This window comes from Eubalaena glacialis, chromosome 2 (assembly GCF_028564815.1).
Source record: "Eubalaena glacialis isolate mEubGla1 chromosome 2, mEubGla1.1.hap2.+ XY, whole genome shotgun sequence".
Taxonomy (NCBI): Eukaryota; Metazoa; Chordata; class Mammalia; order Artiodactyla; family Balaenidae; genus Eubalaena; species Eubalaena glacialis.
This window is the reverse complement of record NC_083717.1, coordinates 140,050,653-140,068,271: the sequence shown is the minus strand read 5'-3', so window position 1 is coordinate 140,068,271 and position 17,619 is coordinate 140,050,653. Positions and strand designations below refer to the sequence as shown.

At 35.6% G+C, this 17,619-nt stretch overlaps 1 protein-coding gene across 1 annotated transcript in view; it reads right to left on the bottom strand.

Moving 5' to 3' along the window:
* LOC133084700 (transcription elongation factor 1 homolog) overlaps positions 1–16,595 on the bottom strand; it is a 64,526-nt gene extending 47,931 nt beyond the window's left edge. The window contains exon 1 of the mRNA XM_061181478.1: positions 16,521–16,595. Coding sequence (XP_061037461.1) covers positions 16,521–16,595 — 75 coding nt within the window. The remainder of the gene's footprint in view (positions 1–16,520) is intronic.
* Positions 16,596–17,619: the final 1,024 nt, after the last annotated feature.

Here is a 17,619-nt window from a genome sequence, read left to right as displayed (position 1 = left end):
TATCCTGTTACTTTACCAAATTCATTGATTGGCTCTAGTAGTTTTCTGGTAGCATCTTTAGGATTCTCTATGTATAGTATCATGTCATCTGCAAACAGTGACAGCTTTACTTCTTCTTTTCCGATTTGGATTCCTTTTATTTCTTTTTCTTTTCTGATTGTTGTGGCTAAAACTTCCAAAACTATGTTGACTAATAGTGGTGAGAGTGGACAGCCTTTTCTTGTTCCTGATCTTAGAGAAGATGGTTTCAGTTTTTCACCATTGAGAACGATGTTGGCTGTGGGTTTGTCATATACGGCCTTTATTATGTTGAGGAAAGTTCCCTCTATGCCTACTTTCTGGAGGGTTTTTATCATAAATTGATGCTGAATTTTGTCGAAAGCTGTTTCTGCATCTATTGAGATGATCATATGGTTTTTCTCCTTCAATTTATTAATATGGTTTATCACATTGATTGATTTGCATATATTGAAGTATCCTTGCATTCCTGGGATAAACCCCACTTGATCATGGTGTATGATCTTTTTAATGTGCTGTTGGATTCTGTTTGCTAGTATTTTGTTGAGGATTTTTGCATCTATGTTCATCAGTGATACTGGCCTGTAGTTTTCTTTCTTTGTGACATCTTTGTCTGGTTTTGGTATCATGGTGATGATGGCCTTGTAGAATGAGTATGGGAGTGTTCCTCCCTCTGCTATATTTTGGAGGAGTTTGAGAAGGATTGGTGTTAGCTCTTCTCTAAATGTTTGATAGAATTCACCTGTGAAGCCATCTGGTCCTAGGCTTTTGTTTGTTGGAAGATTTTTAATCACAGTTTCAATTTCAGTGCTTGTGATTGGTCTGTTTATATTTTCTATTTCTTCCTGGTTCAGTCTCAGAAGGTTGTGCTTTTGTAAGAATTTGTCCATTTCTTCCAGATTGTCCCTTTTATTGGCGTATAGTTGCTTGTAGTAATCTCTCATGATCCTTTGAATTTCTGCAGTGTCAGTTGTTACTTCTCCTTTTTCATTTCTAATTCTATTGATTTGAATCTTCTCCCTTTTTTTCTTGATGAGTCTGGCTAATGTTTTATCAATTTTGTTTTTCTTCTCAAAGAACAAGCTTTTAGTTTTATTGATCTTTGCTATTTTTTCCTTCATTTCTTTTTCATTTATTTCTGCTCTGATCTTTATGATTTCTTTCCTTCTGCTAAGTTCAGGGTTTTATTGTTCTTCTTTCTCTACTTGTTTTAGGTGTAAGTTTTGGTTGTTTATTTGAGATGTTTCTTGTTTCTTGAGGTAGGATTGTATTGTTATAAACTTCCCTCTTAGAACTGCTTTTGCTGCATCCCATAGGTTTTGGGTTATCGTGTTTTCATTGTCATTTTTTTCTAGGTATTTTTTGATTTCCTCTTTGATTTCTTCAGTGAGCTCTTGGTTATTTAGTGGCATATAGTTTAGCTTCCATGTGTTTGTATTTTTTACAGTTTTTTCCCCTGTAATTGATATCTAGTCTCATAGCATTGTGGTCGGAAAGGATACTTGATATGATTTCAATTTTCCTAAATTTACCAAGACTTGATTTGTCACCCAAGATATGATCTATACTGGAAAGTATTCCATGCGCTCTTGAGGAGAAAGTTTATTGTGTTGCTTTTGGATAGAATGTCTTATAAATATCAGTTAAATACATCTTGTTTAATGTCTCATTTAAAGGGTGTGTTTACCTACTTATTTTCATTTTGGATGATCTGCCCATTAGCGAAAGTGGGGTGTTAAAGTTCTGTACTATTATTGTGTTACTGTCAATTTCTCCTTTTATGGCTGTTAGCATTTGCCATATGTGTTGTAGTGCTCCTATGTTGGTTGCATAAATATTTACAATTGTTATATCTTCTTCTTGGATTGATCCCTTGATCATTATGTAGTGTCCTTCTTCGTCTCTTGTAATAGTCTTTAAAGTCTATTTTTTCTGATATGAAAATTACTACTCCAGCTTTCTTTTGATTTCTATTTGCTTGGAATATCTCTTTCCATCCCCTCACTTTCAGTCTGTATATGTCACTAGTTCTGAACTGGGTCTCTTGTAGACAGCATATATATGGGTCTTGTTTATGTATCCATTCAGCCAGTCTATGTCTTTTGTTTGGAGCATTTAATCCATGTAGTTATCGATATGTATTTTCCTATTACCATTTTCTAAATTGTTTTGGGTTTGTTATTGTAGGTCTTTTCCTTCTCTTGTGTTTCCTGCCTAGAGATTTCCTTTAGCATTCGTTGTAAAGCTGGTTTGGTGGTGCTGAATTCTCTTAGCTTTTGCTTGTCTGTAAAGGTTTTGATTTCTGCATCGAATCTGAATGAGATCCTTGGTGGGTAACGTAGTCTTCGTTGTAGGTTTTTCCCTTTCATCACTTTGAATTTTCCTGCCACTCCCTTCTGGCTTGCAGAGTTTCTGCTGAAAGATCAGCTGTTAACGTTATGGGGATTCCCTTGTATGTTATTTGTTGCTTTTCCCTTGCTGCTTTTAATATTTTTTCTCTGTATTTAATTTTTGATAGTTTGATTAATGTGGGTCTTGGCATGTTTCCCCTTGGATTTATCCTGTATGGGACTCTCTGCGCTTCCTAGACTTTGTTGACTATTTCCTTTCCCATATTAGGGAAGTTTTCAACTATAATCACTTCAAATGTTTTCTCAGTCCTTTTCTTTTTCTCTTCTTCTTCTGAGACCCCTATAATTCAAATGTTGGTGCATTTATTGTGGACCCAGAGGTCTCTGAGACTGTCCTCAATTCTTTTCGTTCTTTTTTCTTTATTCTGCTCTGCTGGAGTTATTTCCACTATTTTATCTTCCAGGTCACTTATCCGTTCTTCTGCCTCAGTTATTCTGCTATTTATTCCTTCTAGAGAATTTTTAATTTCATTTATTGTGTTTTTCATCGCTGTTTGTTTGCTCTTTAGTGTTTCTAGTTCCTTGTTAAATGTTTCTTGTATTTTCTCCATTCTATTTCCAAGATTTTGGATTATCTTTACTATCATTACCCTGAATTCATTTTCAGGTAGACTGCCTATTTCCTCTTCATATGTTTGTTCTGGTGGGTTTTTACCTTGCTTCTTTATCTGCTGTGTGTTTCTTTGTCTTCTCATTTTGCTTAACTTACTGTGTTTGGGGTCTCCTTTTTGCCGGCTGCAGGTTCTTAGTTCCCGTTGTTTTTGGTGTCTTCCCACAGTGAGTAAAGTTGGTTCAGTGTGTTGTGTAGGCTTCCTGTGGAGGGAACTGGTGCCTGTGTTCTGGTAGATGAGACTGAATCTTGTCTTGGTGGCAGGACCACGTCTGGTGGTGTGTTTTGGGGTGTCTGTGGCCTTATTATGATTTTAGGCAGCCTCTCTGCTAATGGGTATGGTTGTGTTCCTGTCTTGCTAGTTGTTTGGCATAGGGTGCCCTGCACTGTAGGTTGCTGGTCATTGAATGGAACTGGGTCTTAGCATTGAGATGCAGATCTTTGGGAGAGCTTTCACCATTTGATATTATGTGGAGCCGGGAGGTCTCTGGTAGGCCAGTGTCCTGAACTTGGCTCTCCCACCTCAGAAGCACAAGCTTGACACCCTGACAGAGTACCAAGACCCTGTCAGCCACACAGCCCAGAAGAAAAGGGAGAAAAAAAAGAAAGAAGTAAAATAAAATAAAGTTATTAAAATGAAAAATTTTTAAAGATTATTAAAAATAAAAAAATTGAAAAGTTATAAAAAAAAAAAGAAAGAAGGAAAGAAAGAAGAGAGCAACCAAACCAAAAAACAAATCCACCAATGATAACAAGCGCTAAAAAATTATACTAAAAAAAAAAAAAAAACAAAAAACCGGACAGACAGAACCCTAGGACAAATGGTAAAACAAAGCTGTACAGAGAAAATCACACAAAGTCCATCACCTCAATTTTGTGATGATTTGTTGTCTATTCAGGTATTCCAGAAATGCAGGGTACATCAAGTTGATTGTGGAGTTTTAATCCGCTGCTCCTGTGGCTGCTGGGAGAAATTTCCCTTTCTCTTCTTTGTTCGCACAGCTCTTGGGGTTCAGCTTTGGATATGGCCCCGCCTCTGCATGTAGGTCGCCTGAGGGCATCTGTTCTTTGCTGAGACAGGAAGGGTTAAAGTAGCAGCTAATTAGGGGGCTCTGGCTCACTCAGGCGGGGGTGAGGGAGAGAAGAGTATGGAATGCAGGGTGAGCCTGTGGTGGCAGAGGCCGGCGTGACGTTGCAACAGTCTGAGGGCGCCGTGTGTTCTCCCAGTGAAGTTGTCCCTAGGTCACAGGACCCTGGCAGTAGCGGGCTGCACAGCCTCCTGGGAGGGGAGGTGTGGACAGGTACCTATGTTTGCACACAGGCTTCTTGGTGGCTGCAGAAGCAGCCTTAGCGTTTCATGCCTGTTTTTGGGGTCCGTGCTGATAGCCACGGCTCATGCCCTTCTCTGGACCTTGTTTAGGCAGTGCTCTGAATCCCTTCTCCTCGTGCACCCTGACACAGTGGTCTCTCGCCTCTTAGGCACTTCCAGACTGCTTTCCCAGACTTGCTCCCAGCTAGCTGTGGTGCACTAGCCCCCTTCAGGCTGTGTTCATGCAGCCAACCCCGCTCCTCTCCCTAGGATCTGAACTCTGAAGCTGGAGCCTCAGGTCCCAGCCCCCACCCGCCCCAGCAGGTGAGCAGACAAGCCTCTCAGGCTGATGAGTGCTGGTCAGCACTGATCCTCTGTGCGGGAATCTCTCCTCTTTGCCCTCTGCACCACTGTTGCTGCGCTCTTCTCTGTGGCTCCAAAGCTTCCCCCCCACCCACCCCCCATCTCCGCCAGTGAAGGGGCTTCCTAGAGTGTGGAAACTTTTCCTCCTTCACAGCTCCCCCCCAGAGGTGCAGGTCCTGCCCCTATTCTTTTGTCTCTCTTTTTTCTTTTTTCTTTTGCCGTACCCAGGTACATGGGGAGTTTCTTGCCTTTAGGGAAGTCTGAGGTCTTCTGCCAGCGTTCAGTAGGTGTTCTGTAGGAGTTGTTCCACATGTAGATGTATTTCTGATGTATTTGTGGGAGGAAGGTGATCTCCACGTCTTACACCTCCACCATCTTGAAGGTCTCTCTCATTTACTATTACTACATATTTTATTTTAATAGCTGATGAGGCAATGTTTTCTTGACTGTATTTGCTAATTTTTTTTCCATATGCACTTTGCAATTAGATTTTAATGTTCCATAAGTATTCTGTTGAGATATTATTTGAGAATACTTTGAATTTCTAGAGGTATTTTGAGATAGTTAATTTTCATTCTCAGTCTGGTCAGTTTAAGACTATCAACTCTCTGAAGGTTGTGATCATGTGTGTTTGGTTCATGACCTAATCCTCATTGCCTAACCTGGTGTAGGGACCCAATAATATATTTATATGTAATACACTATGTGTATTACACTATGTGTAATAAATAAATAAATAAATAAATAAATAAATAGAAATGTGTAACCTTTCTTTACAACTGATATACTATTCACTGCAATAAAAATGAGATATTAGCTAGCACCAGACCCACTGAGGCAAAAATATCTCCCATTATTAAAGCATTATCTCACTAAATTCAGAAAATCTCAGTTAAGCAAGAAAAAATAACTTACTTTGTGTATGTTTATGAACATACATTTGTGGTGATTTGTGCACAACATAATAAAAAAACACGTTTGGTTTTATTTAAGAATTACTGCTACTTACATGATTTGGACTAATGCCAGTAATAGTAATAAAAGTATTTAAAATGTTAGCTGTATGCTGCTTTGTGACTTTAACATTTAAGTAATTAGGTTTTAAAAAGAATCTGTTATAAATTTGACTTTGTTAACTTTGTTAAGGCAAATATATGTCATATATTTCATATTATTACTTAGATAGGGTTGCTTGTTTAAAAATTTTAGCCTTGGCTCTTAAAATGAATATTCCTTTATTTCATCCAAAACACTAGAGGACACTTTTTCTTTCTCCTCTTTTCACTTTGTTGACAGATTGCTTTATGTACTCCAATCTTACTGTAGATTTTTCTGTATTCTCTATACATCTTTCTCTCTAAGAGTTGGGAACACAGAACTACCTGGCTTTGGCATTGTGCCTCTGGCTGCTGACTATAAAAACAAAAGTACCTCATGTGGTACTTTTGACAGGGCCCTGATTTAACAAATGGCAGATTCCAAGTTTACAATTCATTCAGACTCTCATTATGTAAGACAGGGACCCTAAGGCTGCAAAGATAATAAAATAAAAAAATTGGAAACCTTTAGGGACAGATGAATTGCCCTCCTTATGTTATCTGAATTGCCGTCTGTTAATCTTTGGGAGACGTTTATTAACTTCATATATTTTCTAAGTGAAAGGGATGTTGGTACATTTCCCTTTTCTCATCTAGATGTTGCAAATGAAGTAAATGCTTTGATAAAAAGCCATGAGGGAGAGCATGTTTTACTATAGTGTCAATTCTCTGATGTAAATATTATTTTAATTTATTGATATGTTAAGCTCCTAGCTCTTGGGTTCATATCAGAACAATGCAGGGAGGTATTGAAAGGCTTACCTATGTAAATTTCTTTCTGTTGTATTGTTTGACAGCATGCCAACTTAAATCTTTTCCATTATTTATTTTAAATTTTGAAAATATTTTTGTTCATGTATTTTAGGCTACAAAAGAACTTAAACAGTACTTTGCTCTTTAGCAGCTATTTGCACACACATTAAGGACAATGAAATAAAAGTAAAGCAAAATCCTTTCCAACTGATTAAGAAACAATTTAATAGAGCTGTTTCAAATATATGTTACATTAGGTTTTTAAAAATATTATGAGTTTCTTTAAACTAACTTGAGATTATTATGTTTTTTAAATGAATTTTTTTCACTAGTCATAATTGTTAAAATTTACTAGGTTACTAAGTCTTCTTAGAAAATGTAAGCCCTTGTTTAGAGCTGCATAATAGTTCGTACTGTGATTGTATAGTGGTTTATTTAGTCATTCTCTTATGGACTGAATTGTATCCTCCCAAAATTCATATGTTAAAGCCCTAACCCCCAATGTGACTGTGTTTTGAGATAGGGCCTTTAAGGAGGGATTTAAGGTTAAATGAGGTTATAAGGGTGGAGGTCCTAATTCAGTAGGACTGGCGAGCTTATAAGACAAGCAAGAGATGACAGAGCTCATTCTCTCTCTCTCTCCACAGAGGAAAGACCATGTGAGGACCCAAAAAAGGAGGCACCATGAAGGGTAAGGAGAGAAGCCTCACCAAAAATCAACCCTGGTAGCGCCTTGATCTCAGACTTCCAGCCTCCAGAACCATGAGTATAAAATTTCTGTTGTTTTAGTCACCCAGTCTGTGATATTTTATTATGGCAGCACAGCAGAATAATATATCCTGTTAGTGAACATTTACTATTGCATTTTGTTTTGTTTGTTTTATATGTTTTACTATTACTATTTTGCTATTATATATTACTATTTACTATTATATTTTATTTTACTAATATATTTACTATTATATTTTATAATATAGTGACTAAATAGTAATTTTATATTTTTTACTGCAATGTTTTACTATTATGTTGATGCAATGGGAATTCTTGTCATAAATATTTATGTATATCTAGTAAAATTTTTTCTAGTAAAATTCAATGTGTGGCAATGCTGAGCCAAAAGCTATACATTTTGGGTCAAAAGCTAGGGGAAATTTTTATCAAAAATTTTTGTCCAAAGGTGTTTTATACAAGTTTATAGGGCCATCAGTTGCATATGAGAGCTCCTTTCATCACAGGCTTGCCCAAACTGCATTTTAACAAAAAAAATGTTTCCTGAAGTAAAAAGTAAAGAGCTTTTTTTCTCCTTTGAATATATATTTCTTTGATTATTTTTAAATTTGATATTCTTTACGTATTTATGGGTTAATTTCTATTTCTTCTATACTGGATTGCCATTCATGTTCTTTGCCCATTTTTCTGGGTGTGTATTCTTTTGTATACTAATGATAAAACCGCTGAAGCTATGCTCAAAAAAGAGGTCTCCCATTTTCATTTCTTAGTACAGAATTGATGTACGGCATAAGGAAAAAAAATAACTACCTATGTTGCATCTCCATTAGACATTTAAAATATTCATTTATTCACCTATCATTTGATGAATATTGAATGTTTTCTATGTGCCTGGCAATTCTCTATGCCCTAGTATTAGAGAACTGAACAAAATACTGTCTTTACTTTCTGAAATTTATGTTCTCATGAAGAAGTGACAGGAAGCAAGCAATGTGTTGGATGGTGTTAAGAGCATAAAACAGAGTAAAGGGTATAAGAAGGGCTGGGAGTGGGGAGGGTGGTTGCTATTTTACAAAGGTGTGTCAGGGATGATCTCTAACAAAGTGACTTTTAAGATCTGAAGAAAGTTCGAGAGTGGGCCAAGTAGCTGTCTGGAGGAAAATCTTTCCCTGAAGTGGGAATTGCAAATGCAGAGACCTTGAAGCCAATGTGTCCTTGTATTATATCAGTTTTAAAAAATTGTATATTGTTATTAATGTTGGAGAGGGGAAATTTCCCGCTCTTGAGTTCTTGTGGCTGGACTAATAATAACATTGACATAAGGCAGATTAATAGGAGAAAAAGAAAAAAAAAATAATTTGTGCACATGGAAGTCTCATAGAAATGGGACCTAAGAAGTGGCCAAAGCTGGCAACTTTTATACTTTTCCACAAAGACAATGAATTGGTGAGGAATTGACAGGACAAAGAAACTTAGGTTTGGGTGCTTAATTAGTACAGAATCTAAACAGAATTTGAACTTGGAGTACTAAATTAAAGAAGTAACAAAATTTGTTTATATAGTCTTCTCAGTCCAAATTCCCTATCTCTGGTGATAAGGGTGTCCTTCCACTCCAAATACAGAGCATGCACCTTTCACATCAGAGATTCGTTTCCTGCTTTCAGGGAGACAGAGAGGAAGATCAAAGTGTCCCTCTTGCGTTAGCTGGTTCTTAAGTAAGTTTAATTCAAAATAATCAATATGCCACTGAGGGAGAAAAGACAGTCTCTTCAGCAACTGGTGTTGGGAAAGCTGGACAGCAGCATGTAAGTCAATGAAGTTAGAACACACGTTCACACCAAACACAAAAATAAACTCAAAATGGTTTAAAGACTTAAATATAAGACATGATACCATAAAACTCCTAGAAGAGAACATAGGCAAAACATTCTCTGACATAAATTGTACCAATATTTTCTTAGGTCTCCTAAGGCAATAGAAATAAAACCAAAAATAAACAAATGAGACCTAATCAAGCTTATAATCTTTTGCACAACAAAGGAAACTATAAATAAAATGAAAAGACAACCTACAGACTAGGAGAAAATATTTGCAAATGATGAGACTGACAGGGCTTAATTTCCAAAATATACAAACAGCTCATACAACTCAATAACAAAAAAACAAACAACCCAATCAAAAAATGGGCAGAAGACCTAAATAGACATTTCTTCAAAGAAGACATACAGATGGCCAGCAGGCACATATAAAGATGCTCAACATCGCTAGTTATTAGAGAAATGCAAATCAAAACTAAAATGTGGTGCCACCTCACACTGGTTAGAATGGCCATCATTTAAAAAGTCTACAGATAACAAATGCTGGAGAGGGTGTGGAGAAAAGGGAACCCTTCTACACTGTTTGTGGGAATGTAAATTGGTGCAGCCACTATGGAGAACAGTATGGAAGTTCCTTAAAAAACTAAAAATAGAGTTACCATATGATCCAGTGATCTCACTCCTGGGCATATATCTGGAGAAAATGATAATTCAAAAAGATACATGCACCCCAATGTTCATAAGAGTACTATTTACAATAGCCAGGACATGGAAGCAACCTAAGTGTCCATCGACAGATGAATGGATAAAGAAGATATGGTATATATATACAGTGGAATATTACTCAGTCATGGAAAAGAATGAAATAATGCCATTTGAAGCAACGTGGATGGACCTAGAGATTATCATACTAAGTGAATTAAGTCAGACAAAGACAAATACCATATGATATCACTTACATGTGGAATCTAAAATATGACACAAATATACTTATTTACAATACAGAAACAGAGTATTTTCATAGGCATAGAAAATAAACTTATAGTTACCAAAGGGGAAAGTGGGTGTGGGAGGGATAAATTAGGAGTTTGGGATTAGCAGACACAAACTACTATATATAAAATAAACAACAAGGTCCTATTGTGTAGCACAGGAAACTGTATTCAATATGCTGTAATAAACCATAATGGAAAAGAATATGAAAAAGAATATATAACTGAATTATTTTGCTGTACACCAGAAACTAACACAACATTGTAAATCAACTATACTTCAATTTTAAAAACTGCCATTGAGGCATATTTTAGGGTGGCCTGCCCTTGGCCCCAACATTCTTATTGTATTTTTAAGAGCCTTCATTCTCTATGAATTTAATATTAAATAGAAGATGATTCCTCATTTAAGTACTAAAGATGGTTAGGATTAGACTTACTAGTATGTATTCTCTTTGGTTAATTGTTCAACCATTATTTTTGAACTGGGCCATTTCTCAGGTACTTGGGCACATCACTGAACTAACAGATACAATGTTCAATACTTTTTGATTAGGACTATATGTTATTGCTGTGTTGAAATCATGGTGGAAACTATTGCTTGAGTTCGTATAATACTTGAGATATATATGGCAGCATTTCTAAGCATGGATTCCATGGAATGCTATTTGAGAAATTTTAATATCTTTCCAAGAAAATATTCTTTGTCAAACAGATTTTGGAAATGCTACATATCCTTCCCTTTTCTGAAGAGCTTTCCACTAATGAACTGCAAATGCAAGGGCCTTGAAGACTCTGTGCTTGTATTAGCTTACTAACAGCTATGTAAAATCCCAAAGAACCACATGTTTCTGATGAATACTTATTGACATGATATGGGAAAACATCTTGTGAAACACTAGCTTTAATTATTAGATAAGTACATTGAACTTCATTTTTTTCCTCCTGGAAACCAGACGAGTATTATATCAGAAGATAAACTACCTTCCCAAACCATAGTTTATTATTATAAAATTATCTTTTTTTTAGTAGTTCTGAATTAAACCCAGTTATAAAATAATTTGGAGTAATATAACATCAAGACCCTGTATTTAAGAAGATACTTTATTAGACTGTCTTTCGTGACCCAAAATCTCTGACTTCCATCTGAAGATAAACCACCAATGGAAAATCCTTACTTTGTGTAGGCAGATACACCCTCTTGAGTGGCTTCACTTCTTGGTAAGTATCCTTTTTCTTCCAGTGCCTTGTAAAGCTTTTCAATTTACTCTAAAACGAGGAATCACATACTTCACCTTTCAGTGAGCTAATTGATATTTGTTTCACATTGAATTTTCACTCAGTGGATTATAAAACTAGAGATATTTCAGTCTTAGATTTCTAACAGCCCAGCTCATTGGAAAGGGGAGGAGAAAAAGGTGATACCTCTTTCCTGGACCAGGAGGTTAGATGTCCTTTCTGATGGAAAATATTCAGAAGGCCCAATCTGGTCTGTCTTATTACAGAAGTTAATACCTTGGACCTAAAGCATTCACATACTAAAGCCTTGACCACCTATCATCTTGTGCATATGATTGTTATTTCACTAGATACCTAGTAATAACCTCATATTTTAAAAGGCAACTCTAAATATGAAGGTGTCATTATTCAATGCTACAATATATTTATCAAATATTTTTACTATTCATAAAATATTTTGATTAGTTTTGGTTTAGTTAGATACATCTATGATTTTTTTTTCCAGAAAGTGTATGTAAGGAGTATACTTTCTTTTTTTTTTTTTAATATTTTATTTATTTGTTTGTTTATTTTTGGCTGCACTGGGTCTTCATTGCTGCACACGGTCTTTCTCTAGTTGCGGCGAGCGGGGTCTACTCTTCACTGCAGTGTGCAGGCTTCTCATTGCGGTGGCTTCTCTTGTTGTGGAGCACAGGCTCTAGCCGCGCGGGCTTCCGTAGTTGTGGCTCGCGGGCTCTAGAGTGCAGGCTCAGTAGTTGTGGCACACGGGCTTAGTTGCTCCGTGGCATGTGGGATCTTCCCGGACCAGGGCTTGAACCCGTATCCCCTGCATTGGCAGGCAGATTCTTTACCCCTGCGCCACCAGGGAAGCCCAGGAGTATACTTTCTATACTTCCACAAGTACTTATGTGCCTGAGAGTTTCATTCATTTACTTTCAAATGAGGATAGTACTTGGATGGGTTGATTTTTGAATTGAAAGTTTTTCTCTTTGAAACTCAAATTTAGGATTTTTCTTTATTTTTGAAATTAGAAAAAAAAGGGACATATTTAGTGTGCTTCCTTTTCACTAATAATGCTTGGCACCAGGAAATGTCTTTTCACCTGAAAAACTGAAGTTCTTCAGGTCATTAAAAATTTATTGTATTATTTCTTTATTTTTTGCATATTTTCACCTCATTTTAAAAATCCCTTTTTAGTATTGGTATAACTATATCTTTTGGATACAGTTTTCTGTATCAGTTATCTATTAAATTATAGCAAACCACTTCAAAACTTATTTTTATGAGTTTAGTTTTATTAAGATACCACGAAGAGGTTTTAATTTTGTTAGTATGTTCATTCAGTCTAGCTAAACACAGCTGAATTCATTGTTAAAAAAGAAAACATGTGATGTGCCATTATAAATCCTTTTTTGTTATGCCATACAGTTTAATTTGTTGTCTTTTTTTTATCTATCTTTAGAATCAACCCTAACTTGGCTAGCATTTTCACCTTTTGTTGTTGTTGTATATAAGCTAAGTTAGCCCTCAGGAATCACCCTAGGATTGTCATCAATATTCCCTGGTCACGTCTTGATTCTTGCTGCATTGGTGACCAGTTGTGTGGACACTGACATTGCCTTCCAGTGGGCTTGTGTTTATCAACACTGTGATTATATGCTTTATAATCATATAAAGCATATAATCACAGTGTGATTATATATAAATCATAGGTCCTGCTACCTATGAAACTATTTTCAAACTAGGGCAAAGTATAAAGAACTTGAATAGAAAAAGCTACCAGTAGCTTACTTACATAGTGAGCTTCAATGAAACCTGTTGCTTTCCTTTCAGAGTTACTTAAATAAAAGTAACCATTATGAGACATTGTATATGGTAGGAGCTCAATAGGTATTTCCTTCCCTCTCCACTTCCTCCTTGTGTTTTTCCTAATCCACCCTTTTGCTAGACTGTGTAGATCATGTCATTATTAAGGGGTACGTTTACTAAGTGAGTATGAGAATGGTCCTCATATAATAAAGAAAGGAGTATCTTTTTCACATATATGTAGGAGAGTTGAAGGAAATAGGACTAGACTGAATACCCAAAGCCATTTCTTTTAGATATATACATATATTTACTGTGTGTGGATAGTTACAAACCTTTCACACTAGCATGTATTTATAGTTTGTAGAGCAGGGCTGATATTACAGATAGATGAATAGTTGATTACTACTCAGTGTGATTTGGGGGCAGTGATTTCTTTCAAGTATCTTTACTGGCTTGTACTATAAGGAGTATAGCCTTGAACTGTCTCCTCTTGTATTTTTCATGCTGAACTTGGCTGACTCTTTATTGAGTTTAGTCTTGGGTGTCTTCATATCTTCTGGTTTCCCCCCAAATGATCTTTTTAAAATTTTGTTGATAATCTTAAAAATTATATAAACATATTATGAATCACCTGAGGTAGAAAGAGTCAGAGCAAATATGTGACTTAAAGTTGTTTATCATTCTGTTCTGAAAAATAAGTTTTTGATATAGAATGCTATTTTATCAGTAGGTAAAAAATTTTGACTTAAACCAGACATTATGATATATAATAATTCAATCATTTATTTATTCAGTCATTCAACACTAACCATTGAGTGCTCAGGAGTAATAAAGGCAAGCATTTCTCTTATAGTCTAGTAGGCAGACATTAAACAAATGATTATTACATATTTAATTATATCTGTCCTAGTGTATTTATAGAAGTCAAGCTCATTGAAATTCACTAACAGATATTAATATTTCAGAAGACAGTTACATGATAAATGCTCATTATAGAATTGTAAATAAGGACTGAATACATTTATCTGTATTTCCTTCTAGGGTATTCATACTTTTAAAATGATAAAACAAGTTGCACGTTTACTTTTGTTTGGTTGAGTATAAGTTTTGCTTATATTCAGCTGCAATTGTACTAAACTTTTGAGGCTGTAAGCTTCTGAATAGGTGTGCGTGATGCTTCACAGCTGTATATAGTAATTAGTAATGTAAGGCAAGACCTTAGATGAAAGTGATAATGGTAATGTTTTATTTCTCTAAAAAAATGTGAATGCTAAGGAATGTAATCAATTTAGAAGATGATGTTTTAGTTGGAAAATTGATGACTACATGATAATAAATAGTTAAAAGGAGATATGAATAATCTTGCCATAATGGAAGCATAGATAAAAATATTCCTTTTTTATGAATAAAAATAATTTTACCCCATAATATATATTTTTAAATCTCCACAGGAAATGAATCATTTAAATAGAAGATAGGAGAAACTTAGATAATGGTGTTTTCCAGTTGTAAGCATGTATGTCAGTGGGCAAAATGGGTTGCTTCAATAAAAATATTTATATCATGTCATCACCATTCATAGTCAATGTGTATGTGACTTCAAAAATTACAAAAAAAACCTTAATGTATATATATATATATTTTTGCCAGAATGATGTCAAATTATCAGCTTGACATTTTAAATAACTAAATCAATAAGGTTTTTGAATGGATCCAGTAAACTGCTCTTACAGATTCAGATATATACAAACCAGGTTTAAGATGATATCTCTAAGAGGGGTGGGATGGGGAGGGTGGAAGGGAGACGCAAGAGGGAGGGGATATGGGGATATAAGTATACGTATAGCTGATTCACTTTGTTACACAGCAGAAACTAACACAACAATGTAAAGTAATTATACTCCAATAAAGATGTTAAAAAAAATTTAACCCCCCCCCCAAAAAAATAATATCTCTAGGGATTAGTGAATGTCTCTCTTCCACCCTAGCAGTTTTAATATAGAAAATTATCCCAAAGAGTGAGTCTAATTCTGCCTCCTGCATGTGGCTGGAGGCTAGCAATACATCCTTCAGGAACTGCAGGAAACCTCCTTGCTTTCTTCTGAAATGATTCCCTTGACACACATTCAAATAGGACTTGAGAAAATAATCTCCAACATTAGTGGAGGTCAATTATGTAACCACTGCTAAGACAATTACATCATATTCTTCAAGAAAGTTGCAAGAAGCTGCAGTTGAAAGAAATGTGTGTGTTTGTGTGTGTGTGTGAGAGAGAGAGACAGAGACAGAGAGACAGAGAGAGAGATTCTGCTGCTGCTGGTATTTTGCTGTTTATCTTTGGTAATAAAAGAGTAAATCTTATTGCTGAGCTGCTTGCCATGTGGTGTCTACTTTTGGTGCTCCCTTCCGTACTCCTTGCCATGACCCTTCTCCAATTATGGGTCAGGAAAAAGAACTGCTTCCTGTCATTGTTTAAAATGGACTCAGCCTCAGAAATTCTGTCTGAAAGTTTACTCTATTCCCTCATTGGGAAAGCAGTTTTTAAAGCACAAGATTTTTTTAAATGGAGTTTTTAATGTTAAAACAAAGGGAAACACAACTTTGGAAATGTTGTGTTCCTAATGAATTATTATTTCTTAAGGGGGAAAGTTTTTCAAAATGAGTTTTATATTTTTAAGAGGAAATTATGTTTTTTCCTCTAGTGTATTTATAAAATAAATGAATAAACCCGAAGGGCTTCATTTTGATTGTTGTTCTTCTATTAATGTTGCAGCTTTTGTTGTACATTTTTAGCAAATTTCATAAAAAAAAATTTTGGAAAATTTGGTTATTTATATAAGGCTTAACATATCACGCTTTTCTAACAGAATATTTAACTTTTTGCCAAATGCACACTTCACAAATTACTAATTTGTCTTGGGTTAAGTACAAGTAATAAGCTTGGGGTAGCATATATGTTAACATAGCTTCTAGAGCTGGGGACAAGTTCAACTGTTAATGTATGTCTCTCCTTCCTTCATTTCACAGTATAATTGCCTTCCATGGTGTATTATTTTCTATAGAAACCTGTCAAAATAATTGCTTCCCTTTTCCCCCATGCCACAATGTTTTTTCTTGGCAATGAATTTTTAACTTATTTTCGTTTTTTATTGTGAGGTATTTATTACATATGAAAGTAATACTATATACTAAAACAAATAATAAAGTGATTACTACTGTAAACTATTCAGGTTATGAAACCAAACATCACCAATATGATTAAAGCTACTCCTCCTCATCCTGTAATCTCATTACTCCCCACCAGAGGTAAGCTTCCTTTTCGTGAAACACTCTGTCACTTGGCTTAGGGCCTTTTCACTTGATTTTGTCTTACCTTTGCTTTTTCTAAATCTTTGCTGATTTCTTCTCCATTTCCAGCTGTTGTATCTTTACTGGCATAAACAAGCATAGCCACTAGTACCTTATATGAAACTGTTTCTCTAGCAAATACTTATTTATCCATCTATATCATTAAAGAAAATCAAAATCATTTTACTCTCATATGACAGTGACAAAAGTATATATTTATTTCTTGACTCACGGCCCCATCAACTCTGTTGCTTTCTATCATAATATAATCTGGGAATAACTTGATAGTGATGACATCCCAGAGAATATCTGATGATGTTATGCTAATTAGACCTTTCTTTTGTTATCCTATTACTGCATAACAAATTACCCATTACGTAGCAGCTTAAAACAATCATTTTAATTTTGTTCACAGTTTTGGAGATAAGGAATTTAGGAAGGGCTAGAACACATGATGGTTGCATTCATATTTTTGTTAGGGATTTAGTCATTTGAAAGCCTGTCTAGGCTGGACATCCAAGATGGTTCATTCACATGGCTGGCCTTGACATTGGCTATCAGCTGGGAACTCAGCTGGAGCTATAGACCAAACACCTCACTTGACTTTTTCATGTGACCTGGACTTCTTACAACATGGCTACTGGGTTTTGAGAGGGAGTGTCCAAGAGGCAGTGACAAAGAATGAACATTTCAAAGGTTCAAGGTGGAGAGTCTCCAAGTCTTTTGACTTAGCCCTGCAAGTCCTGTGGCATCACTTCTGTTGCCAGTCAGTCACTAAGGCCAACCAGATTCAAGGGGAAGGGAATTCAATTTTACATCTCAATGGGAGGAATGTCAAAGCATTTGTAGTTGTCTTTATCCCACCACAGACCTGGTGAGTTTAAAGAACTAAGGACCCTATTTGCCTTAATAAGAAACATGAATTCTAGAGGGTAGATTTTATATCTTATTAAAGCTCAGGGGCCTGTCACATGGGTGAAATTTCTAATGTTCATTTATTTGGGTCATGTTAAGACGTCCCTTCTAAAGTGAGAAAAAATTGTTGCACTTTACCTTGCCTGCTATAAAGACAGAGACACAGTCGTAGGTAGGTCTCATAAGATCTGGAAGACAACGTATAACAA